At 42.1% G+C, this 26,460-nt stretch overlaps 1 protein-coding gene across 1 annotated transcript in view; it reads right to left on the bottom strand.

Annotated features, from left to right (window-relative positions):
* LOC146027253 (tropomyosin alpha-1 chain-like) overlaps nucleotides 1-26,460 on the bottom strand; it is a 314,841-nt gene that overhangs the window by 230,654 nt on the left and 57,727 nt on the right. Inside the window, exon 2 of the mRNA XM_083158199.1 lies at nucleotides 8,800-8,925. Coding sequence (XP_083014325.1) covers nucleotides 8,800-8,925 — 126 coding nt within the window. The remainder of the gene's footprint in view (nucleotides 1-8,799; nucleotides 8,926-26,460) is intronic.

Genomic DNA, 26,460 nt, shown 5'->3' with positions numbered 1-26,460 from the left:
TTTTTCTTGTATAGTAATGCAACAGCTACTACTTATTTATAAAGCATAGAGGAATACCAATTATATTATAAAAGTATATCAGGATTGATACGTATTCTCCTATGCCGCTATCCCTTTCCTCCTTACTTAACGGACTCTCATTGTGCGTCAGCCAAGAGTGACCTCCTGCGCTGGATTACCAACAGGGGGGATCCAAGAGCTGAGGCACAACAGCAGATCCCAGTCATCTTTTTTCTATTTGCTCCCATATTGGTAGCCCCTTATTCTGTACCTTACTGGATACCGTTCACTGCCCTTGTGGCACACGGACAAGTGAGAGGCAGTTGGGACATCAAGGGGTACAAACTTGTTATTCACTGCTATACTAGCTCATGTGTAAAATAATATGTGTGCATGACATTATTGAAGCGAAATTAGCTAATGTTATTGATTAATATCTGGGTCTCCTGAAAGTGGTCGACACCACCTGAATATAAATATTCTCGCCATTTTTAATGTCATTTTGATTGGTATTATTATATATATAATTTTTTTCACTGTATGAATCACGGGCTTATTAAACTCAGCTTATTCTACTGATGACCCATGTGATTCTGTGGAAGATCACAAGTGGTGTTCATTAAATTACATAAGCTGATACACTTTATCACTTAAGCATTAAAAAATTTAATAAAAAAATATTTTTCCTATGTGTAGCTGTGTACACTATCTGTGCCTAGCTGCAGTTTAAATACTAATCTGTTTTCACTATTACCTTCAAGTGGTCAGTTGAGAGTATAAGAATATATGTATGCATGCAGGGAAAAAAGTTACTCTTAAAGGGACAGTAACCAAGATAATCTGTGTACAATTGTAGTTCCATGGTTATTTAATTTGGATCCCTCACTGTCTATCAGAGGGCATGTTGAGTCTTTAAAGGGACAATAACCTAGACTCCATTTTTTAGATACATGTATATTGTGTAAATTGCCATCCCTACCTAACATTGGATTACCAACTTACTCTCAAAATAACAAACACCCACTTGAAGTGTGCTCAGAATAATGTCAACCCTTTCTATTCCTGTCTATTCCCTCTTCACCCTCCTCCTCTCTATTTTCTCCCCTTTTTAATTAATTTCTCCTCATTCTTTGGTCTCCAGGTGAGATCGTTTTCGCATATTGTATTGTCTTCTACCACCTATGTGTATGAAATTGTAAATTAATTTTACAGCAAAAGTTAGTGCCCCTAAAAAGTGAGTTATCTTTTTTCTTCTTTCTAATTTATGTATTAAAAGGGGAATGGATTCAAGAGATGCTAATGTGATAGTGCCTTGGTGAGACCAATACTGTGTTCAGTTCTGGGTACTGCACCTTAAAGAGGACATAAATTAAATGGAACAGGTACAGAGAAGGGTGACTAAGCTAGTAAAAGGTTGAATACAGATGGGTCTTGTCCCATCCTTGCTGGCGGGTCGCCAGAACGTACGCGCTGGCGACCCGCCAGCAGCCTCGCCAGCGAGGAGACTGAGACGCGCGTGCGTCTCACGCGCACGCGCGTCTCAGTCTCCGTCGCTAGCGCGACGGAAACCCTGTCCGTCTCCGCCTCAGGGAGACGGACAGGGTTAGGGGGGGTTAGGGGGGGGTGCGGGCAGGCGGCGGGGACCCCGGGTTACCGCCGGCAAGCCGGCGGGGACCCGGGGGAACGGATCGAAGCGCCGTCGGAAGGGGACGCACGCGCCGCTCGTGCGCGCGCGTCCCCTTCTCACCATCGCCATGGCGCTGGCGGGGGATGGCGGCTGGCGACGCCAGCGCCATCCCCTGCAAAGATGGGACAAGACCCATCTGTATGTTTTTCACTGGAGAAACGAGGTTGAGAGGTGATATGATTTGTATGTTCAAATACAGAATTAGGAATCATACGGAACTGGGAGATGATTTGTTCATTAACAGGCCTATACTTAGGACACGCGGGCATGTACTGAGGCTCGAGGAAAATAAATTCCATACTGAATTACTGTAAGAAGAGGATTCCTTACCATTAGAGCAGTAAAATTCTGGAACTCACTGCCGGTGGAGGTGGTTACAGCAACTACTGTTAATAAATTTAATTCAAAGCTGGATACATGTTTGGCCACTAAGGGAATCCTATAGATATGACTTACTCAAGTCAGTAGTTACAAGTCAGATAGGTTGAACTCGATAGACTAATGTCTTTTTTCAGCCTTAAGTACTATGTTACTATGTTACTATATTTGGTAAAATGCCTTTTTGTTAAAAACTGGGGATCCGTAGATTTTGAGGGGAGCCCCATGGATTTCCCACAATTTAGTTTAATAAATAGGCCACACAATATGGTAATGGGGGGCATCAACATTGGTCAAATTCAGTTAGTAAACCCTTTTCAATCAAGGGTTTCTAATCTTTAACCACCATAGTGTGCAGTTATCGTGGATTTTTCCTCACAGCCTCGGGAGCTTTTAGTAAAAATCTGCATTAAATGCACACTCTGGGACATAACGTGTGGGGTAACCTATAGATTCTAGCATTTTATACTGCATATGTGGGATAATATGTACTGTATTACAGACAGGTATACAACTAGTAAAAGCCAGTGCTTCTGCAATGTGCTGGATGTTCACTTTTGAGCGGTGCCTGTTTCTACTTTCACTTTGATCGGGGACAGTTTTTAGGCCACAAACTCACCAACTCACCCCCAGTCACTATCTGCTCCTACCTCCAATCTCTGTTTTCATAGCTCCCTCTCTCCATATCCAGCAAGTTTGAAATAGATCAGTGTCCTGCTAAACTTGCTTTCACCTTATGCTATGTCATCTTTTAGCACTCAAAGGAGTAATTTAGTCCATCAAGTGGTTACTGATGGTACTTCACCTCATAGAGATGGTTTACCAACAAACCTTAGAAATGACCTAACAAGTCTGGGATGATTAGAAAACTAGCTACAAGCAAAACTAACAGAACGATGGAGAAATTAAAACATCAGAAAACTTCCCCAACCGACAAATTGAATCCTATATTCAGCATTACCATAAAGTGGTTCGGACATGTGTGCAGAATGGAGTCTAAAAGAATGCCATATCAGTGCCTAAATAACACATGCCCAATGAATGGAAAAAAGCAAGAGATGGACCAAAAAAAAAAAAGTGGCTAAAGCAGATTGCCCAAGCTCTTCAACAATTGCACTTCCATATTGATGATGCCAAGCAAACCGCCCTAGGCCGATCCTAGTGGCTCGCGATTCCCTGCCTTTTGCTGTCACACTGCCGACCAGCTTATCCTGCCGGTACTAATGACATATAAGTATAAGAAATTGAATACTTAATAGCTCCAGGTGTTAAATTCAGATCTTTATCTATGTGGTAAACATCGCAGGCAAATTAATCTGCCACACTGTCCAATAAATAGTACAAGGCAAGTTTTATATTTCTGATAAATCATCCACAAGTGTAACGGGGCATATACACAGGGATATTTATGCTTAGTTTTTAAGTGATTTGGCTAAATTGCTTATAAATTAGGCACAAATCACTCAATGTGTATGCCCCATAGCGATCTCGATGTACGGCCCCTTGCATCGCTATCGCCGGCCATGATCATTCAAGAATGCTGAATATATCTAGTCACTTATCTAGTGATTTGAGTGATCTGAGCAATCTCACCCTCACTCCTGTAATACTCACTGATTTTTTAAATATTTACTTTTTTTTGCTTAACACATCTCTCATACTAAATCACTCAGCAAAAATCTATTGTGCAAATCTCTCAGTTTGTATGGGAGATATACTGTTTCTCTATGGTGTGAGTGACAGCAGCGGCCATGAAGCGGGAGGGGGCTTTGAGATAAATTACTGAGACTATTTCTGTTATTTCCTGAAATGAGACAGTAATCCACTATCACATTTGTATCCCAGCATATAAATTTTTCCATGGTCCTTATTTCCTGGTAAAATCACTTACTCAGTTTGTCACTTACTTCTCCTAAACATTGAGAAAATCGATCCATATGACTGTGGGGGTACTGCACTTTGATGCTTAAGGTGCAACCAAGTGAATGGAAAGAAGTGAGAATATTCTGTATGAGTTTAATGTAGTTAGCGGCCTTATGGTTTCCAAGAACAAGTAAAGTACACACACAAACATCAACATATCTGCATTATCATAAGTATCTTATACATACAGTATAAAGCTATTTTAAGAACAATGGGCCTTATTCAGATCTAAGCTCAGTACAAATTTGTTTGGAAAATGGGCAAAACCATGTGCACTTGCAGGTGGGGCAGATGTAACATGTATAGAGAGAGTTAGATTTGTGTAAGTTATTTTGTTTCTGTGCAGGGTAAATACTGATAGACTCGAAGAGGGGGATCTGTTGCACAAGTGGGGGGTTTGTTTTTATTATGAAATACACTGGCCCTCTATTGTGTTAATTAGCTGAATGTAATGATAAGTATTAAAGGTGTGCTACCACAGACAAAGAGGTTTAGGACTGGTGAAATTGAAAGAAGAAGGTTTGTCTATTGGTGGTGCACCTTAGGCAGTAAATTAATCATAAAATATACCTTTTATTAATTGTACATTTAAAAGCTGCGAAATATAACAAATAACATAAACACAAGCAAATACCTGTTTCTTTATTATGTGTGACACCTATCAATACCTCTTTTTATTAATTATCATTTAGATTTATATACTGGAGAGAGGTGTCTGGTAATTATAACTGGAGTTGTGTGAATGGTTTCAAGTCCCGCAGGTTATCAGCAGTATCATGTTTGCTGGCTTTCTGTAAAGTTGTATTACAGACAAGATGTTGGTCACATGTACTTAGTGTATAATATTGTGTTATGTTTGCCGGTAAATCCAGTGTAATTCATTACAGTGCAGTGGCACTAATAATGGTGCCCACACACGCGTCGATCCCGGCGTGCGTTGTGGGCTTAACTAGCACACATAGCATCGCATCGTATGCCTTGTGCATGCGATGTGCATGCGAAGCGATGCTATGCTATAAAAAGCTAGTACAACAGATTATGGCACATCTTTAGACATAGGCTACATCTGAACGCCCATAAATCCCTCTTCTTACCTTTCCTGCACAATCTAGAATTTCAACATGGTGCGGCCGGCCACCCATTTAGGAGTCTTCGTGCCGAGGGCCTATCCTCCGTCAGAGCTCTGATTGACTGGGACCTGAAAAAGCCAATGTCATTTGACAAGGCTTCGGAGGCCTTCCCAACATTGGGCAGACACCCTCTTGCATATATGCAGGCTAAGCACTATACCTTAGAGGTGACACGCAACTTCTCAGAGACGGACTGGGCGAACACTCTCGACGTGATGCTCTTGTCTGGGGTGGCCGACAGTAAGGCCATATCAATACATTATAACTTCCGATGGCAGATTATAGATCACGACACCATCACCACAGGCATGAAAGCCTGGACCCAAATAATGCCGGACTTAACCTGTACCCTGTTGTCCAAGGCACTGTTGCGCTCTAGAAGGCTACTGCCCGCTATTCATACCAGGAAATGTTCCTCAACATTTTTCACAAAGCATACTTTTCTCCCCACAGGCAATTCCTAGCGGGGATGACCCCCTCGGTAACCTGCCCGAGGTGTTAGACTGGTGAGGCAAATCTGTATCACTACTTTTGGAATTGTCCTATAATTAAATTATTCTGGCTACGGGTTAGGAAGTTTGTGCAAGATCATTTAGTGAACTATGTACCCCTCACAGATCATTGGGCTATTTTAGGCATACTGCTGGAGGATCAAAGAATAACTAGGGGGTGCAAAAGACTCTTGGGGATTGTTAGCGCGGTTGCGCGTAAGTCCATCCTGCAGACATGGATCAACACTACCCCCCCTTCCTCGCAGCTGTTCAAGACAAAGTTATTCCATGTCTTTAACATGGAGTGGATTGAATGTTTACTGAACAAGGAACGATACACTAAAAAACTCTTTGACACTTGGGAGAGCTACATAACAATACTCTCTTTGGAAATTAGAACAAAACTCCATAACTCACTCAAAGATACGCAATGGTATCTGCTGAGAATTATCTCAGGGGACCCTCCGGTGCTTTTGGATGTCTAACACAGTATATCCTGTTATAATGCACTCCTTGAGACAGCCCTGGGCCGTACTGGCCTACACGCCACGTAAGAAGACACAGACACGACTTATGTTTTTTCCAACATATTTACTCAATGTCGGACTGTACATCTGACATAATAATATTGAATAAGAACCTTGATTTCATATTGTACCTGCCGATTTCAATACCTTTTTCTCTGTCATCTAATTGTAAACTGTGATTTACAGTGTTTCAATAAAATATATAAAAAAAAAAGCTAGTACAAAAAGTATGTGCAGCACATTCTTTTTGTACTGTGCGATGAGGTGCCGCGGGAGTGCGCACCCCATCGCATAGCATCGCACCGCCGGGATCGGTGCGTGTATGGGCTCCTTAAGAAGGTTTGGAGATGCCGCTTATCACACAGGGAACTGACCATACATAATAAGTAGTTACAACAGAATCTGTTACTTTAATTGTTACGTTAACTGGTTCATTATCTGATACAATGTGGTTAATACAGTACCTACAGTATCATGTACTGTTCCGAGAACGTTACACAATTGCTGCATGCAAAAAAATCTATCAGTGATCACATATGCCTTGCTGATACTAGGTCCCGCAGTTGCCATCACCAAAAAGGGGATACAGACTGTGAGGCAATCCGGCGTTCGCTAGCCGTCACTCTCAGTGCCGTGCGGCGGCTGAGGTGAGACTATGGACGGTTCTGCTCTAGGTACATTAGAGTCCTGATGGACTGATAATACATTCACACAAACAACATAGGTTAGGTAGTGCTCAGAAGATGTCCGCACGGTTTGGTCGGCCGGCGTACGCTTCGCAGATCTTCCTCAGGGCAACCAGTGTTATTGCCCGGGGTAGGTTTAAGAGATTAGGCCATGGGTCCTCAAACTCCGGCCCTCCAGATGTTGTGAAACTACAAATCCCAGCATGCTTTGCCACAGTTTTAACACTCCCTTATAGCAAAACTGTGGCAAGGCATGCTGGGATTTGTAGTTTCACAACATCTGGAGGGCCGCAGTTTGAGGACCCATGGATTAGGCTCTTTGCGAATTGAACAATATGGATCCTCCAAATATTCTTGGGTCCGCCCCTGTTTAGATTCATTATAGAGATGTTTCATAATCTCTGTTTTAGCTGGCCTCATTACTTTGGTAATAAATAGTTTATTCCCTATATTATTATTCCCTGTATTAGTAATTCTATTAGTATAAATGATGACATTATGAAAGGGATTCCGATTGTTAGTTGTGATGGTACTGGTGCGCTGGTTATATACATTAGAGCAACTATGATTTAGACAGCTTGTCACTGCTGCTCATTAGTGATGTTGTATTTTAAAACCTAATAATTAGGCCAGGATGGGTGATGATTAGTTCATATCTAATGCCAATGATTATTGTTAATAGATTCCTTTAAGATGGTGTTTCGTGTTCGATTAGATTGATATAATCTCCTGATACAATTTAAATTAATGTGACTAGGGGCCTTATTTTGGTTCATTCTTTCTGACAAAATCCTTCTTAGATGGACAAAACCATGTGCACTGCAGGGGGGCAGATGTAACATGTGCAGAGAGAATTAGATTTGGGTGAGTAATTTTGTTTCTGTGCAGGGAAAATACTGACTGCTTTATTTTTACACTGCAATATAGATCTCACTTTGAAGTAAAACCCCACCCAAATCTAATTCTCTCTGCACAAGTAACACCTGCCCCACCTGCAGTGTACATGGTTTTGCCCATCTAAGAAGGATTTTGTCAGAAAGAATGAACCAAAATAAGGCCCTAGGAGACAGAAATCTCCTAGTGTGGATGCTTAATGTGTAGTGATACCTTATCATAAGGGTATAGGTATCACTACACATTAAGCAACCACACTAGGAGATTGCCCATTTTCCAAACAAATTTGTACTGAGCCCAGATCTGAATAAGGCCCAATAAGTAATGACATCTGCAATAACTCCAAAACGTGAGCTCCTGGACTAAAACGGATGGTATTTTCAGAATCATTGGTGGATAAATACCTCCAATGAGGTCTAAAATTCCAGGCACCATGATAAAAATATATATATTTTATGCCCCAAGTGTAATCAGTCGTAGATCAATAGATCAAATGGACATATTGTCTGCTTTTGTAAAGCGCAACTTTTGCTGTGCTATATAAGAAACTTAATAATTAAATAAATAGCATAATCTCCTATATACAGTATGTCAAGTCAAGTTATTTTTTTAACTGCTCAATCACTGCCATCTAGCGGGACTTTGGAGAATTTAATGTAATATATCAACTGAAATCATCTCAGTTGGTTTGTTCCTAAAACTAAACATGGTTCTTTATAGATAAAGTAAAGCTATTACTGCAATTGGTGCATTATACTGTATAATGGGCAGTGTACTTTGTAATGATATTATAAATTACTACAGTGTTCCATACTACAGGCATAAGAAGTCTTTCATTTTAGAGCACTGAATGCTGAGATAATTATAAAAACCTTAGAATCTGTAACAGAAAGGCTTTAATTTCCTAATAATATACTCTTAAATTGATAAAGTCATTTGGAATGATTTTATTTAGGGGAATTTATAGATAGGAATGCATTGTAATATGAGTAATTTACTCCCAATACATATTTTCAGTATTGTAAGGGAAATACCTGTATCTAATGACCTCCTTCTGGTAAGACAGCAGGAGATAGTACTTACATCAGTTGCTTTTTTCTCAGCCTGTTCCAATTTCTCCTGAGCATCCTTCAAGGCTTCAGAGTATTTATCCAGTTCATCTTCTGTTCCTTTCAGCTTCTTCTGAAGTGCAACAAGCTCATCCTCCACCTGGTAGCATAAAGCATAGGATAATAATAAAAAAAACATCTCCCATAATAAGCCGGTGCAGACCAAACAAATCTTAATGGCAATGATGATAATGGTATCGCCAAACCAAGGTTATTTAAAAACGTTTGTCCTATTAACATACTGTACCATAACTCGGTTTCATTTCAGATAACTTGCAATGGTATCTGAAACGGAAGTGCAAATGCTATTATACAAAGATATATTGGGTTCACTGCGCACTAAGCTGCGGCTGGATAGACTATGTGCAAATGCATTTTATAATGCCATAGATTATACAAATGCCATTTGAACTCTAAATAGGACAGTAAATGAGCAACAAGAGGTCAATCATTCCTTTTAAGGCCCCCTTAATGTTTTGGCGCTTTAGGCAAATTCTGGAGTCCCTCTGATGGTAGTGCAAGTCTTGCATTTATATTTTATTCTCCTAAAAGAAAGCCCTAGGAAAGGTACCTGTCTAATCAGTTTTAATTAGGGATGAGCGTGTCTGGATCTTTGAGATCACAAACCACCCGAACATTGTAATCCAAGGCAGTTGTGTAGCTAGGTGCCACAGTGGCCGGAGCAAGGGCATGTAATCAGCACTGCAGTCCGCTTTATTGTCAATAGGGACTACAGTCTGACCCCTATGTATCAAACTATGAAGGATGATGATAACCCAATGTCAGAAGTTGCCACTGATTGAAGGAGTTTTTTGCATTGTTAAAGACTTATATTGTAAAACAAACTCCATGCATAGGCACAACATCAGTATCTAGCAGCTGCGGGAGATGGATCATAAAGATCCCTCGCCTCCATACACAGAATGTGGCTTATGCCATCAAAAAAATAAAGACAAAGACAAAACACTGTTCTGGCCAAAGTTGCTTTTAAAGTTGATTTGAATTACATATATTGTATCAATACAACATTGATCTCACTTTACATTGCAAGATTACACTGCTCTGACTTCCAGGACACTGCATCATTTGTTACCTATATTAAAGACCATTATGCCAGGTTAACGTAACGATAGCTTATACATTTGTTGTATATATCGATAAATAACAAGCCAAAGGGATATCAGCAATTACTTCCCATCATACTAGTGCTTATCTGTGAGAAGTTGGCAGCACCTGGAACCTGTGTTATGTAACATACTGTAGAACAAGCTGACAGCTGACCCCACTTACCGCACGTCCCAGGGGAGCGGAGGCCCAGCTCTCACCTGCTCGCTCTGCTCAGGGGGAAGTGGCCGGCCACAGCCCTGCTGCCCTCCTAGGTGTCCCTCCCAGCAGCCATACCGCTGCACACACCGCGGAGCAGGATGCCGCATTGCAGGTAAGGGCAACGGGGAACACACATTGAACAAGTCAATGGAAATGTTGCAAATAAGCAGAAAAAGCAGAAGAATTTTTAACATGCGTTTTGTTTGACCAATATATTTCTGGTCAGGATCAGAAGTACAGTTTTTGGAGTTTATTGAGTATCTTAATGTTAATATATACAATCTGTCATTTACATATAAGTTCAGTGTTGAATTTTTAGATCTCACACTTAAGGCTAAAACTAACCCTCTGACTGGTAGATTGTTTATAAAGACCTGTACTTTTTTCAAGAAGATCGACAGCAATAATTATCTAGAATATGACAGCTGTCATTTACGGAGATGGAAGGACAATTTGTCATATTCGCAACTGCTGCGGCTGAGACGGAATTGTAGCACAGTAGAGTTATTTGAGGAGCAGGCAAATATATATAAGGCTCGATTTCAAGAAAAAGGTTATCCAGATGGTCTAGTACGAAAAGCATATGATAATTGTAAGAAATTGGAACGGGAAAAGTTGCCTTTCGGCTATTTCTCACATCTTTTCCTTCGAATTTCAACATTTTTAACATTGTATTGAGTATACAATGTTAAAAATGTTGAAATTCGAAGAATTTTGAATACACATTGGCAAGTGATCAGAATGGATCCTTATTTAAAAGATGTTGTGGGAGACCATCCTGAACTTGTTTTTAAAAGAGCAAGCACTCTTAAAAACCGGCTTGCACCCAGCCCATCGATTCCCCCAGGATTTGTTCCACTTTATATAACATGCCACCACCACAGGGAATTTATGAGTGTGGGAGATGTAAAGTGTGCCCTCAATGTATGAAAGGGCCGAAAAAAATTACAGATAAAATGGTAAAGAAATAACAATCAAAAGAATTATTAACTGCGACAACTTATGTGCTATATCTTTTAGTTTGTCCCTGTGGTATGAAATATATTGGTCATACAAAACGCATGTTAAAAATGTCAATACTCGAACACTATTGTAATATTAAAAATAAAGTTAAACACCACAGTGTACCCCCACATTTTGAGACATGTCAGGCCAGTAATCCCACAACATTTAAATTTGTGGGGTTGGAACATGTAGAACTAAATATAAGGGGAGGTAATCGGGATACTATGCAGGGCAGAAAAGAATTCTGGTAGATGTATCATTTGAACAGGGTGACACCGTATGGTTTGAATGATGCGCTAGAAATAACCCCTTTTTTTAAATAAATACTAGTTTGATTGTTCTGGTTAGTTTTTAATATGCTTTGTTTGTTTTTGCGCACAATAAATGCATTATGTGTTCTGTGGAATGCATTTTTAGGATATTATTGTATTGTCATTTTGATGCTTTTTGTGTATTGTTTATATTATAATCATATTAATGTGTGTATTTTTATGCTACTTTGTTATGTAACTATAGCAGATTTTTTAAAGCATATTGCTGCATAGAACATGTTTGTAAAACAAGCAGTTCTCTCTAATTGAAGATAACCCGACGATTTTAGTCATCGGGAGCCTGAGGAAGTCCCCGCATATAAGAAAAGGGACGAAACCGGTCGGGTTATACATACCTCTCCGCTCCCGATGACTAAAATCAGATAAGCTTATGTTTTTATGCCAAATGTACGGGTCCATCCACTGTTTTTATTTATTATGCATATTGTTTTGAAATAAATGTGTTTATAAAAACAATATTACGCTATCAGTTTTCCCCTTTGTTGGGAGTTCTTTGGTTTTAAGGGCCTTTATACCAAGCCTGATGGGAACTACACCTGGACAGAGCTAATCCCAGTGTGAGTCCATCTCTTTTAAAAGTCTTTTTTTTATATATATCACAGGGTGACTACACGTGTGATAATATTACTAGCCACAAGGTGGCGTTGTTCACCCTTCTAAGTATTTTCTCATGCACTAAGCACTTTAGAGAAAAACAGCACTTTTTTGCACAGATATTGTTTTACTGAAACCCTCATATCATCCTTTCATATAAATGATATACGAATGAACATCTCCACGCCTCCAGCGGATTCTAGAAGGAGAAAAAGGATGAATATTTGGGAGTGAAAGATACCACTACAAGTGAAATTGTTTACTATTTTCAGTACGCACATAGTAAGCTTATTAAGGATTGTCACAGATTATTTCCTTGTCAACACTGAAGGCGCAGAAGTTTTACCACCAAATAGATATATATATATATATATATATATTTTTTTTTTGATAATACTTCCTAAATTTAACCCGTTAATATAATCATTATAACACTTCACATCAGCTCCTCAATAATGGGGCACTTATTAAGTGAATTTATACTATTTATTCTGTCGTTAGAATTGCAGATTCGGGCCCTTTGTAGCCAGTGTTAGCGGCCATCGCATATGTGATTATTGGGTTTCTTGAACCAATGTGGAATTAAGATATCTTGTCCACCTGGTTGTTCTTAGTCTGAAAATACAGGAAGTGATGTCAGACTTAGAGCCCTATAAGAGCTCACTCAATCCCCAGAGCATCATTCCAGCTTTGGAACTCCTGCACTGCACATCCTGTTATTGTGGTCCATTGTAAGTACTTTCAAAACTCTATCTGGCAGTTGATCAGTGTGGCATAACCCTATTATGTATGTATAGTATATATGCTGTAATGTGATTCCCCTTAGACACTCTGGCAAAGTTTCTGATTGTTCTATTGACTGTCTGTGGAACCCTTATACTATCGCTGGGCCATCTTTACCACTTGTGTTCCCTATATATGCTTATTGGATGGTATGTAAACTATGGTCATTAGACCCGTTATTTAAGTGTCTAACATTTTATAAGCCTGTGATTAAGGGGAATTGGTCTTCTTTTCCTCTATTATCAGTTATATCTGAATGGTGGCAAAATTCCACTCTGGAGGAACAATTTTAGGATTCCTTGATTTAAAAAGGGAAAAAAATTTCTCCGTACTTTCCTGTTACAGAATACGGTATGATGTACATTTACTGAGTTTGTTTGGTGCAGGCCATTTTTTTGTTCACATCTCTTGGTTTGGCAGAGAACTGTTGGTCTCTTCTCCCATGGGTGGCCCACTTGTTGCCCTTATGATCTAGAGACTCACTGTAGATCCTATTGAATTTCATGTTGCTTCCCCTCTCCATTGTCCTTCTCTCCATATCAACTCTTTCTCCGTTAGCACGTTTTTCTCCCTTGTTTTTTGGCTATATGATCTTATACACAGATTTGTAATAATTATCTGTATCATTATATGTACATTTATTGTTATGTATTGTGACTTACAGTGTAAACTGTTCATATAATATGCTGCTTCCACTGCCCCTGAGAAAGTCTTTTTGACAAAACGCGTTGGGCATCTCTTCGAGGATCGGAAATCCAATGAACAGTTCTTTTGATAACAAATAGTGCCAAAATACATTTTTATTGTGTATTTTATCATTACTCATTGAGCATCTTTTATCATTAAATAAGATTGTTACTTTTAAATGTGTTAATTCATGTCTGGAAGAGCACCCTGATCTTTTTCCCTTTCTTCATATATATATATATATATATATATATATATATATATATATATATATATATATATATATATATATAGCAGTGCGGTCCGGTCAAGGAAGGAGACTCGTAGGTCTTGTAAAAAGTGTATTAAAAAAAGTGGAAAGACAACCAAAGTTTCGGGGCTGTGCCCCTTTGTCAAGGTGTATGTGAGAACACTTTTTACAAGACCTACGAGTGCCAGTCTCCTTCCTTGACTATATATATATATACCAGTCCAAGAGACCCACCAAAGCGGGAATAAACGGCACTCACGGAGACTTTGTAAATGCACGAAAAGTGTATTGAAGAATACAGGTGTGGGGGGGGACGTTTCGGGGTATCAGCCCCGTCCTTAGCCCCAAACCTACAGCAATCATATACAATACAAACACACAATATATACTCACCTGGTCCTGGAGTCACCGCAGACGCATCCTCAGCCCGCCTCCGTCCGCCGGAAGTGACGCGCACCGTACTTCCTGTCAGCGGCACAAGTTCCCGGTTGCCAGGCAACCTGATGCTTGCGTTCCACCACACAGAGACGTGTGCGTGCCATCTGCCCGGACGTGACTCGCGCTAGCCGCGGTTGTCGTTGGTACAACAATACAAAGAAAATAAAAAAGACACTGCTCACCACCTGGATCCAGCTCCCGATCACCACCCATCATGAGACCTCACGTTGGAGTCGACCATCCCGGACCCAATATTCCCTGTGACACCTACTTGCGCCACCCTGAGTCATGGTTACCAAGGGACCAGTCGACCTATCAGAGTGTCGACATGGTGTTGATGTCAGGGCTTCTTGAGCCAGGTTAAGTGGCGTGTCTGAAAAAAACAAAACAAAACATTAGAATACAGTAAAATCAAAACAAGCAAAGAAGCAGGGTAAATAATACAACCACAACAATGAAAAAGGTACACGGGAAGCCTCAACCTAGAGAGTTCCAGTTGATCATCTCATTGAGGCCATCAGGAAAGATGGTCCCCAATCTGAAGATCCATTCCGACTCACGTATTAACAATTTTTTGGACCTATCTCCACCCCGTAGGGACTCGCTGATATGGTCAATCATAAAGTATTTGAGATCGGAGATGGAATGCCCACATCTCTTGAAGTGGCGTGCCACCGGCTGGTCAACATCTCTGTCCCGTAGTGACAGATTGATGGCCAACCGGTGGGCAGCCATTCTTTCCCTAAAAGTACGGGAGGTTTGTCCAACATATTGGAGCCCGCAGGGACAAACAATAATGTATACCATGTGTGACATCCTACAAGTAAGTACTGTACCTGTCTGATGTCAAACATTTTGGACCCATGAGGATGTTTAAAACGTTTGCATACAATTAAATGCTTGCAGGTTTCACACAAAATGCTACTATAGCAACCTGGTGCTTTCGTGTAGGTGTTAGGGGGTTTGGGGATGCCTCTGCCAGTAATGTCAGCCTTTACTAAGCGATCCCTCAGGTTAGGGCCCCTGCGGAATGCTGCAAGAGGTCTGACTGCCTTCAATCCAGATAAATCTGGATCTGTTTTAACTATAGGCCAGAGGGCATTGGTGGCATGTCTGATGACTGCGCTGGATGTAGAGAATGAACTCGACCAGGGCAGGACCGCTGCCTGATTTCTAACCTTAGGAACAAGCAGATCATTTCTGGACATTTGCAGAACTTCTTCTTTCTGGGACAACAGCATATCCAGATTGTAGCCACGGGCAAAGAATTTGGAAATGAGTAGATCCAAACGCGGTTCAACTGCAGAGCGGTCACTGATGATACGGGCAACCCGCATCATCTGTGAACGCGGTAAACCACGTTTGAGGGCTGGCGGATGATGACTTGCCCCCATCAAAAATGTATTTCTGTCTACATCCTTAAAAAAGACATCCGTTTTAATTTTGTTGTTAATGATGGATACAGCAACATCCAGGAAATGTGCTGAGACATCACTGTATGTAGCCGTATACTTAATAGTGGAGGAACCAAGGTTGATAACATGTAAGAGATTAAGTAACGCCTCCTGTCCACCCGTCCACAAGATGAAAATATCATCAATGTAGCGGGTGAACATGAGTAGGTGGTCCCTAATGGCAGGATCAGAGAAAAATCTGGCCTCTTCCTCAAAAAACATAAAAATGTTAGCATAAGAGGGGGCCACAGGAGATCCCATGGCACACCCTTTTAGCTGTAGGTAATACCCACCGTCGAATAAAAAGTAATTTCTCTGTAAAGTAAGGGACAATTGGGCATCATATAAAAATGAACTCATCAAGTTCAAACGCACCAAGTGATCGACTGTTGACAATGACTATGCTTAAAACAGGGTATATAACTGGCTTTCTGGAATAAATCAATGCCAAGAGGGTAATGATCGAAGACGTCGCCCCTGGCAGTCACGTGGCGGCGGAAGTCGCCAATACCGTGAGGCTAGGGAAGCCAATAATGACAGTGACTTCATCATCTCAGATTCTGACGATGCTACCACCTCTGGCAATGTCCCTTTAGGCGGGACCGCCTCTTCTTCCAAGCCCCCGAACAATGCAAAGCGCCCACCCGTCGGGGGGGCCAAACCAAAAGAAATTCGGAGAAACCCTACTTGACAAGTCAACCAGAAACAGTCGTAATCAATTTATCTTCTAGAGTGCTTTCTGACATCGAAATCCAAGTCTTGAATAAAGGCCTCACCTATGTTCCCACTAACCTCCATGACCCTTTTACCTGGAAGCGGGATCACCATCAATTCTTACGCAAATTGCGTCTTAAAGAACATTTTCAATCTAGTCCCACAGTGACATCGGATGATCCACTCCAAGTTTTCATCCGTAAAACCACGAAATCTCGTTTTGACCCCACATCGTCTAATCCATCTTTTGGCAGACTTTTGGACGAATCAGTTACCAAATTCTTGTCAGCACCAGCTAAGATGAAACACAATCTTACTAGGCCTGAGACGCAGGCGCTGAGTGCTTTAAGTAAGTACGAAGATATTGTTATCAGACCCGCCGACAAGGGCGGGGCGATAGTCGTCCAAGATATCTCTTCTTATCGCCAAGAATTACAGAATCAATTATCAGATTCTCTGGTCTACAAAAAATTACAAGTTAATCCAACCGCACAATATCAACAGGAACTGTTAGACATTCTGTCCAAAGCCGTTACCAATGGGATAATCTCCTCTAAACTCAAGTCGGTGCTGTACAGGGAGCACCCAGTCGTTCCTGTGCTTTACTCCTTGCCTAAAGTGCATAAGGACCCTTTGGTACCCCCTGGAAGGCCCATTATATCGGCCCGGGACTCTATGTATCAAAATTTATCTCAACTATTGGATCATTTACTACAACCACTGCTACATCTCAAACCCTCTTTTTTAAAAGATACCACCACTTTTTTACAATTATTAGGGCAGGTGGATGAGGTACCTGAAGGTACCATTATGGTATGCCTCGATGTATGCAGTTTGTACACCTCCATCCCACACATCGGTGATTTAGAGGCTGTACAAAGATTCATTAGTCAGTTCTTGGATCCTCTGATCTTTGATCATAAGCTTTTTGTTGAGTTATTGTCCCTTACTTTACAGAGAAATTACTTTTTATTCGACGGTGGGTATTACCTACAGCTAAGAGGGTGTGCCATGGGATCTCCTGTGGCCCCCTCTTATGCTAACATTTTTATGTTTTTTGAGGAAGAGGCCAGATTTTTCTCTGATCCTGCCATTAGGGACCACCTACTCCTGTTCACCCGCTACATTGATGATATTTTCATCTTGTGGACGGGTGGACAGGAGGCGTTACTTAATCTCTTACATGTTATCAACCTTGGTTCCTCCACTATTAAGTATACGGCTACATACAGTGATGTCTCAGCACATTTCCTGGATGTTGCTGTATCCATCATTAACAACAAAATTAAAACGGATGTCTTTTTTAAGCATGTAGACAGAAATACATTTTTGATGGGGGCAAGTCATCATCCGCCAGCCCTCAAACGTGGTTTACCGCGTTCACAGATGATGCGGGTTGCCCGTATCATCAGTGACCGCTCTGCAGTTGAACCGCGTTTGGATCTACTCATTTCCAAATTCTTTGCCCGTGGCTACAATCTGGACATACTGTTGTCCCAGAAAGAAGAAGTTCTGCAAATATCCAGAAATGATCTGCTTGTTCCTAAGGTTAGAAATCAGGCAGCGGTCCTGCCCTGGTCGAGTTCATTCTCTACATCCAGCGCAGTCATCAGACATGCCACCAATGCCCTCTGGCCTATAGTTAAAACAGATCCAGATTTATCTGGATTGAAGGCAGTCAGACCTCTTGCAGCATTCCGCAGGGGCCCTAACCTGAGGGATCGCTTAGTAAAGGCTGACATTACTGGCAGAGGCATCCCTACACCCCCTAACACCTACACGAAAGCACCAGTTTGCTATAGTTGCATTTTGTGTGAAACCTGCAAGCATTTAATTGTATGCAAACGTTTTAAACATCCTCATGGGTCCAAATGTATGACATCAGACAGGTACTTACCTGTAGGATGTCACACGTGGTATACATTATTAACAAAAACAAACGTGTAGAAAAGTCCCAAGGCGCTATCGGTCCCTGCAGCCTCAATTCCAGATGGAGGACCACTTGGTGTCCTTACTTGTAGATACTTCCGAAACAAATATAGAATCGATGGCGCTTGACTGGTATGTTCAAAATGTTTCTCAGATAGAAAGGAAACAGACAAAATATGTGTATAAGTAACACAAAATGGACAATGGTATCGAGGTAGGATAATTCCCCAGGAATGAACCGTACCGAAACTCACAATGAAGTGATGTGCTCAAAGTGTGTAACGGTTTCTTTATTAAGGGTTCACCACTGTGATAAGAATGAGATAGGTACCAAATAATGGGCAATCTGTTGTGCGTACCGTACTCACTGATTAAACAGGAGATTTAATGCATATCAAGGTATCTTTAAATGACAAATTACACAATCACCAATCGCTGTGAAGTAGTAACTGCGTACCGTACTCACTACAGATGTAGGTATTCCACGTATGTAAAGGTATCTTTCTGGGTGTAGTCCTTAATTGCAATCAGCTCTCCACAACACCCATATAGGAGATGGTGTACCACAAAGCAAAAAAAAGGACTGGTCTCAGTACCAAAAATTTATTTATAAAACTGCAAAAGTGGCCCAATGGCCATAAGCCACAGCTGCAGAAATAAAAACAATAATAAGAACAACAAACTCACTTGTGATCCAACATGTTTCAGCGGTCCCAGCCGCCTTTTTCAAGGATACCAAGTGAGTGAAACTGACAGAGTTTAAATAGTACTATGGAGGATCCACATCCAGTTCCCCTTAATTAGGGTGAACGGGACAGATAGCCTGTTCTACGATGCAATTAAGTAATAGGCTCCGTTAGTAATACTAGCGGGCATCAGTTGAGGTAAACTGGGTGTAAAATATAATACTTACTGTGTTAAAACACAGCATACATCCTCACGCGTCCTCATAGCATAACTTCCGGGACGTGGAACGCACGCCCGGAAGCAAAGTGGCTAGTGCTTGACCCGCATACTGTAGGTCTAGTGCGGTCAGCATTGTGTGGAACGCACTCCCGGAAACGGAGTGCTTAAATGCCCTTCCGCTTGGTGAAACGCAATGGCGGAGGGAGAGCATTAATCGCTATTACACGCGATGCGGTCCATAATACTTATATGGACATATAAACAAGTTTGATGATGCTTTAGCCGGTGGCACTTAAATAATTTTTATGGTCTATGTATATATATATATATATATATATATATCAGACGAAGGAGTTACCTCCGAAACATGTTACGCGGGATGCTAATCTATTGACGGGAGACGATCCATCTGATACCGGTATTGACCAAGCCTGTGCGGTGGTGCACCCAGCTGCTTCCCCGGGACTACCAACTGCAAAGCACCAAGCCCACCGCACCCCCTTTGTTTGGTGAGATCAATACCCTATCTGTCCCCGTTTTTTTGTGAAATACATTATATGTATATGTATTGCATTTGCACTTTTGTAAAAATTGGCACTTGCACTTTTTACTGTTTTTAAATTGTCTTTTATTTGTATGTACAATAAAATTTCTGGTCATTATATTCCCTAAACGGGTCCAGATTTATTTAAGCATATCAGCTCAAATACCCTTGCGCCATTTCTCTGCAGACCTAAAAAACTTTTTTGCTCCTATGTATATCTGTGGACATACTGGCCTGTAGTATATAAGGTGCATCGAGAAAACGTGTCCCCCTTTTAAGGGCAGGCTATATATGGTTCCTCCATTTACAAAAAATAAAAATACATCATACATTAAAATACACAAGTTACAGTTATATTTATAAGAACCACTTTAATTCAAACTCATGATTAAGGCCGTGGGGAGCCAGGGTGGACAGGTTAAAAATCCACCTCATCTCCGTTTGGGCCAAGCGAATGTCCCGATTGTTATGACGCCAATTGCATTTAACCACTTCTAACCCCCAAAAACCTGTAATGAATTTAGTGGAGCTATTATGCATCTCTGCAAAATGCAGAGAGAAAGGGTGATCTTTAAACCCTCTCTTGATGTTCCGTATATGCTCGGCGAGGCGAACCTTTAAATTCCTCTTTGTTTTGCCCACATACAATTTTTCGCAAGAACAGCGAATGGCATACACTATATAATTAGAATTACAGGTGATAAATTGTTTGGGTTTGATATTGAGATGATTCAATTTAATCTCTGTGAATTTTCTAATGGCAGATGGGTATGATTTGCACATGGCGCAATCGCCACATCGATGAAATCCATTGTTTCGTGTTAACATTCCCCCTTTATCCATGAATGCGCTATTGACTAACTTATCTTTCAAATTGGCAGCTCGCCTATAAATGAACTTGGGGGTTTGAGGTAGAATCTTAGTCAGAACAGGGTCTTATTTTCAAGAAGAATTGGAAATTACTTCTTGAAGACCCTGTTCTGACTAAGATTCTACCTCAAATGAAACAATGGATTTCATCGATGTGGCGATTGCGCCATGTGCAAATCATACCCATCTGCCATTAGAAAATCCACAGAGATTAAATTGAATCATCTCAATATCAAACCCAAACAATTTATCACCTGTAATTCTAATTATGTAGTGTATGCCATTCGCTGTTCTTGCGAAAAATTGTATGTGGGCAAAACAAAGAGGAATTTAAAGGTTCGCCTCGCCGAGCATATACAGAACATCAAGAGAGGGTTTAAAGATCACCCTTTCTCTCTGAATTTTGCAGAGATGCATAATAGCTCCACTAAATTCATTACAGGTTTTTGGGGGTTAGAAGTGGTTAAATGCAATTGGCGTCATAACAATCGGGACATTCGCTTGGCCCAAACGGAGATGAGGTGGATTTTTAACCTGTCCACCCTGGCTCCCCACGGCCTTAATCATGAGTTTGAATTAAAGTGGTTCTTATAAATATAACTGTAACTTGTGTATTTCAATGTATGATGTATTTTTATTTTTTGTAAGTGGAGGAACCATATATAGCCTGCCCTTAATAGGGGGACACGTTTTCTCGATGCACCTTATATACTACAGGCCAGTATGTCCACAGATATACATAGACCATAAAAATTATTTAAGTGCCACCGGCTAAAGCATCATCAAACTTGTTTATATGTCCGTATAAGTATTATGGACCGCATCGCGTGTAATAGCGATTAATGCTCTCCCTCCGCCATTGCGTTTCACCAGGCGGAAGGGCATTTAAGCACTCCGTTTCCGGGAGTGCGTTCCACACAATGCTGACCGCACTAGACCTATGCGGGTCAAGCACTAGCCACTTTGCTTCCGGGCGTGCGTTCCACGTCCCGAAAGTTATGCTATGAGGACGCGTGAGGATGTATGCTGTGTTTTAACACAGTAAGTATTATATTTTACACCCAGTTTACCTCAACTGATGCCCGCTAGTATTACTAACGGAGCCTATTACTTAATTGCATTGTAGAACAGGCTATCTGTCCTGTTCACCCTAATTAAGGGGAACCGGATGTGGATCCTCCATAGTACTATTTAAACTCTGTCAGTTTCACTCACTTGGTATCCTTGAAAAAGGCGGCTGGGACCGCTGAAACATGTTGGATCACAAGTGAGTTTGTTGTTCTTATTATTGTTTTTATTTCTGCAGCTGTGGCTTATGGCCATTGGGCCACTTTTGCAGTTTTATAACTAAATGGTACTTGTTTCCTATCTGGGCGCCCACGATTGAAATCGCGGGCATCGGGGGTAAAATCGGGGCCATCGCGGGCATCGCGGCCGATAAAAAATCGGGTGCGATGTGCCAGACGCGATGCCCGCGATTTTCCCATAGAGAACAATGTTAAATGCCTCAATTTACCCGCGATGACCGCGATGTACTGTACCATAGGAAACAATGTTAAATGGATCAATTTCCCCAAATTATCATAGGGAACAATGGGAAATGGGGCAAAAACACCCCTGAACATAAAAATGTCCCCCCAAAAGTAGTTGACGACACCCCGCCATCAACGTGAACCCGAAGCGTGGCGAGCGCAGCGAGCCCGCGAGGGGCGGCGGTACGCGTCCTCCGACCTTTTCATGCCCTACTATCCACTAGGGCGTGGAGTGAGAATAGAATAGTGTGGCGAGCGCAGCGAGCCACCGAGCCCGAAGCGTGGCGAGCGCAGCGAGCCCCGCGAGGGGACGCGGATACCTTCACAGGTAAACGCGTCCCTTCGCGGGCTTCCCAGGTGTCCGCGTCGCCATGGACACTTGGGAAGCCCGTGAGGGGACGCGTATAACTGTGAAGGTATCCGCGTCCCCTCGCGGGGCTCGCTGCGCTCGCCACGCTTCGGGCTCGGTGGCTCGCTGCGCTCGCCACACTATTCTATTCTCACTCCACGCCCTAGTGGATAGTAGGGCATGAAAAGGTCGGAGGACGCGTACCGCCGCCCCTCGCGGACTCGCTGCGCTCGCCACGCTTCGGGTTGGCGTGGATCGTGGGGTGGCGTAAACAATTGGGGGGGCCATTTCAGAGTTCAGGGTAACTATTTGGGCTCTAAGGCCCATTTAACATTGTTTCCTATGGTAAAATCGGGTCCATTGAGGCATTTAACAGTAAAATCGTGTCCATCGGGCCTTTTTACATTGATTCCTATGGCAAATCGGGAGCATCGCGTCGCGGGCATCGCGGGTACATTTATGGCCGGCCGCGACGCGACCGACGCGATTTCCATGTTTAACATGGGTTTCAATGGGAAATCGCGGGCATCGCGTCGGTCGCGTCGCGGCCAGACATAAATGTACCCGCGATCACCACGACGGGCGCCCAGATAGGAAACAAGTACCAACTAAATTTTTGGTACTGAGACCAGTCCTCTTTTTTTGCTTTGTGGTACACCATCTCCTATATGGGTGTTGTGGAGAGCTGATTGCAATTAAGGACTACACCCAGAAAGATACCTTTACATACGTGGAATACCTAAATCTGTAGTGAGTACGGTACGCAGTTACCACTTCACAGCGATTGGTGATCGGGTGATTTGTCATTTAAAGATACCTTGATATGCATTAAATCTCCTGTTTAATCAGTGAGTACGGTACGCACAACAGATTGCCCATTATTTGGTACCTATCTCATTCTTATCACAGTGGTGAACCCTTAATAAAGAAACCGTTACACACTTTGAGCACATCACTTCATTGTGAGTTTCGGTACGGTTCATTCCTGGGGAATTATCCTACCTCGATACCATTGTCCATTTTGTGTTACTTATACACATATTTTGTCTGTTTCCTTTCTATCTGAGAAACATTTTGAACATACCAGTCAAGCGCCATCGATTCTATATTTGTTTTGGTGGTATACATTATTGTTTGTCCCTGCGGGCTCCACTATGTTGGACAAACCTCCCGTACTTTTAGGGAAAGAATGGCTGCCCACCGGTCGGCCATCAATTTGTCACTACGGGGCAGAGATGTTGACCAGCTGGTGGCACGCCACTTCAAGAGATGTGGGCATTTTTATCTCCGATCTCAAATACTTTATGATTGACCATATCAGCGAGTCCCTACGGGGTGGAGATAGGTCCAAAAAATTGTTAATACGTGAGTCGGAATGGATCTTCAGATTGGGGACCATCTTTCCTGATGGCCTCAATGAGAAGATCAACTGGAACTCTCTAGGTTGAGGTTTCCCGTGTACCTTTTTCATTGTTGTGGTTGTATTATTTACCCTGCTTCTTTGCTTGTTTTGATTTTACTGTATTCTAATGTTTTTTTTTTTTTTTTCAGACACGCCACTTAACCTGGCTCAAGAAGCCCTGACATCAACACCATGTCGACACTCTGATAGGTCGACTGGTCCCTTGGTAACCATGACTCAGGGTGGCGCAAGTAGGTGTCACAGGGAATATTGGGTCCGGGATGGTCGACTCCAACGTGAGGTCTCATGATGGGTGGTGATCGGGAGCTGGATCCAGGTGGTGAGCAGTGTCTTTTTTATTTTCTTTGTATTGTTGTACCTGGCCTGGGGAACCCAATGACAACCGCGGCTAGCGCGAGTCACGTCCGGGCAGATGGCACGCACACGTCTCTGTGTGGTGGAACGCAAGCATCAGGTTGCCTGGCAACCGGGAACTTGTGCCGCTGACAGGAAGTACGGTGCGCGTCACTTCCGGCGGATGGAGGCGGGCTGAGGATGCGTCTGCGGTGACTCCAGGACCAGGTGAGTATATATTGTGTGTTTGTATTGTATAGGTTTGGGGCTGAGGACGGGGCTGATACCCCGAAACGTCCCCCACACACCTGTATTCTTCAATACACTTTTTGTGCATTTACAAAGTCTCCGTGAGTGCCGTTTATTCCCGATTTGGTGGGTCTCTTGGACTGGTATTTATTATATCTCTGGCACCTGGAGCAGTTGCTTGTGAGACAATTGGAGTGCCGGCAGCATTGGATGGCTATATATATATATGATGCCTTGACAAAGCTGACGTTTGGACAGCGAAACGCGTTGCCCCCCCCCCCTTGATACCAAGATCTCAACCTACACTTTGGAGGTTCCTGCTCAATTACCTGACCACCATCTTTCCCAAACAACACCTGGAAGTCCACGGCTTAATTCATCACCAACTTGGACGTTACCTGGATATCTGGCCGCGAGGTTGAAGGTAGGCTCATATAACAACAGCCACTCCCTCGGTGAGCCCACAGGAATACAAATCGCCGTTACTCTGGACTCCGCCAATTCATATGGGACTACCTAGTGTGGACAGTGCGGGACTTTAATCCTCCACCCCGGACGGGGTAGAATACCGACACGTGAGATCTGGTCACCTTTTATTGCCATTATTTCAAATGTTTATGTGCACACACTCCATTTGTGCCCACTTGTGATGCATATGCTATGGGATAATTAATGCTGCTATATATGTATTTTTAATTATTGTTTTTAATAAATTGTTGTTACTTTTTGATATCTGATTCACTCATCTTTAATTGGTAGCGCTGCTTTTTGTGCTGTTTTTTCTATATATTTTTGGGGACTGACCCTCCCCATTCAAGCAGCTGCTTCAGATTGAGGTCACAACACTTTAAGCGCTCCTATGAGTATACACACTAGTGTCTACTCAAATTCTTTTGTACATATATATAAATTGGGTCTACCTGTGAGGTAGATAGTAATCAGCACACCATAAATAAACAAAGAAAAAATGGCTTTATATCTCAAAAGAATTAGCACATGGCAGCATATGTCAAAAACATGGAATAAGGTACAGGTCAAACTTTTGCGAAGTAGTACAATTCCCACACAGCATCAATGTGAATATTAGGGAAACCTGTAACCAGTAGCCAGAGTCAGAGCCAAGTACCCGACAGCCTGTTTCGGTGGTCACGCCACCTTCATCAAGGGTATAATGCTGGATAGAGATGCTGCCGTTTAAATAGAGCCCCCAGTGCCACCAAAATCAATTCAACATACCTCACCTGATACAGTATAACACCCGGCTGACCGGCGGCCAATAACTCCAGCGCCTTGGAACGCAGAAGACTTCTGTGGAACGCACATCCGCTTCCGGTCCCCGGCGCCAGGAGTGTGAAGCAGATTAAACCAATGGCAGGGACGCTGTCAACGCCGTCCGTGGGAGACAAACGCGGCACGCGCCAAACAGTACACACAGCGCCATCATCCCATCAGAGTGGCGGACTTTGACGTCACTGATTAATGCTGGAACGCACAGGGTCTGGCCGTGGAACGCACGGCCATGACCCCGGCGCCAGTCAATATGAAATGGAATAGAAATAAAGGTAAAATACTGGTCCGTTCAATATAGGGTGTAAGTTAAAGATACCACAGGTGTTAATATTAATTGGTGTGGAATTGAAAACAAGGCAACCACTAGGGACTCCATCGATTGGATACTACACCGTGAAAGTGTCACCAAAAATGGAGAACCATAAAAAAGCAATATAGCAATAAAGTGATGTTGCTGAAAGCCCAGCCACAAAATAATCTAATAATGGTACAAGAAATCTTAGAATATATATAGTATAGTATTATATATATCATGTGCAAAGAAGATGAATGAGCCAATAGTGCCCACAAAGGAGTAAACCACAGAACTATGTACAAGCAAGACATATAGAGATAAGAAAAGTAGTC

Source organism: Crinia signifera, chromosome 1 (genome assembly GCF_055691185.1).
Source record: "Crinia signifera chromosome 1, ASM5569118v1, whole genome shotgun sequence".
In the NCBI taxonomy this organism is placed as follows: domain Eukaryota; kingdom Metazoa; phylum Chordata; class Amphibia; order Anura; family Myobatrachidae; genus Crinia; species Crinia signifera.
The sequence above is the reverse complement of the archived record's forward strand: the minus strand, read 5'-3'. Positions and strand labels throughout refer to the sequence as shown.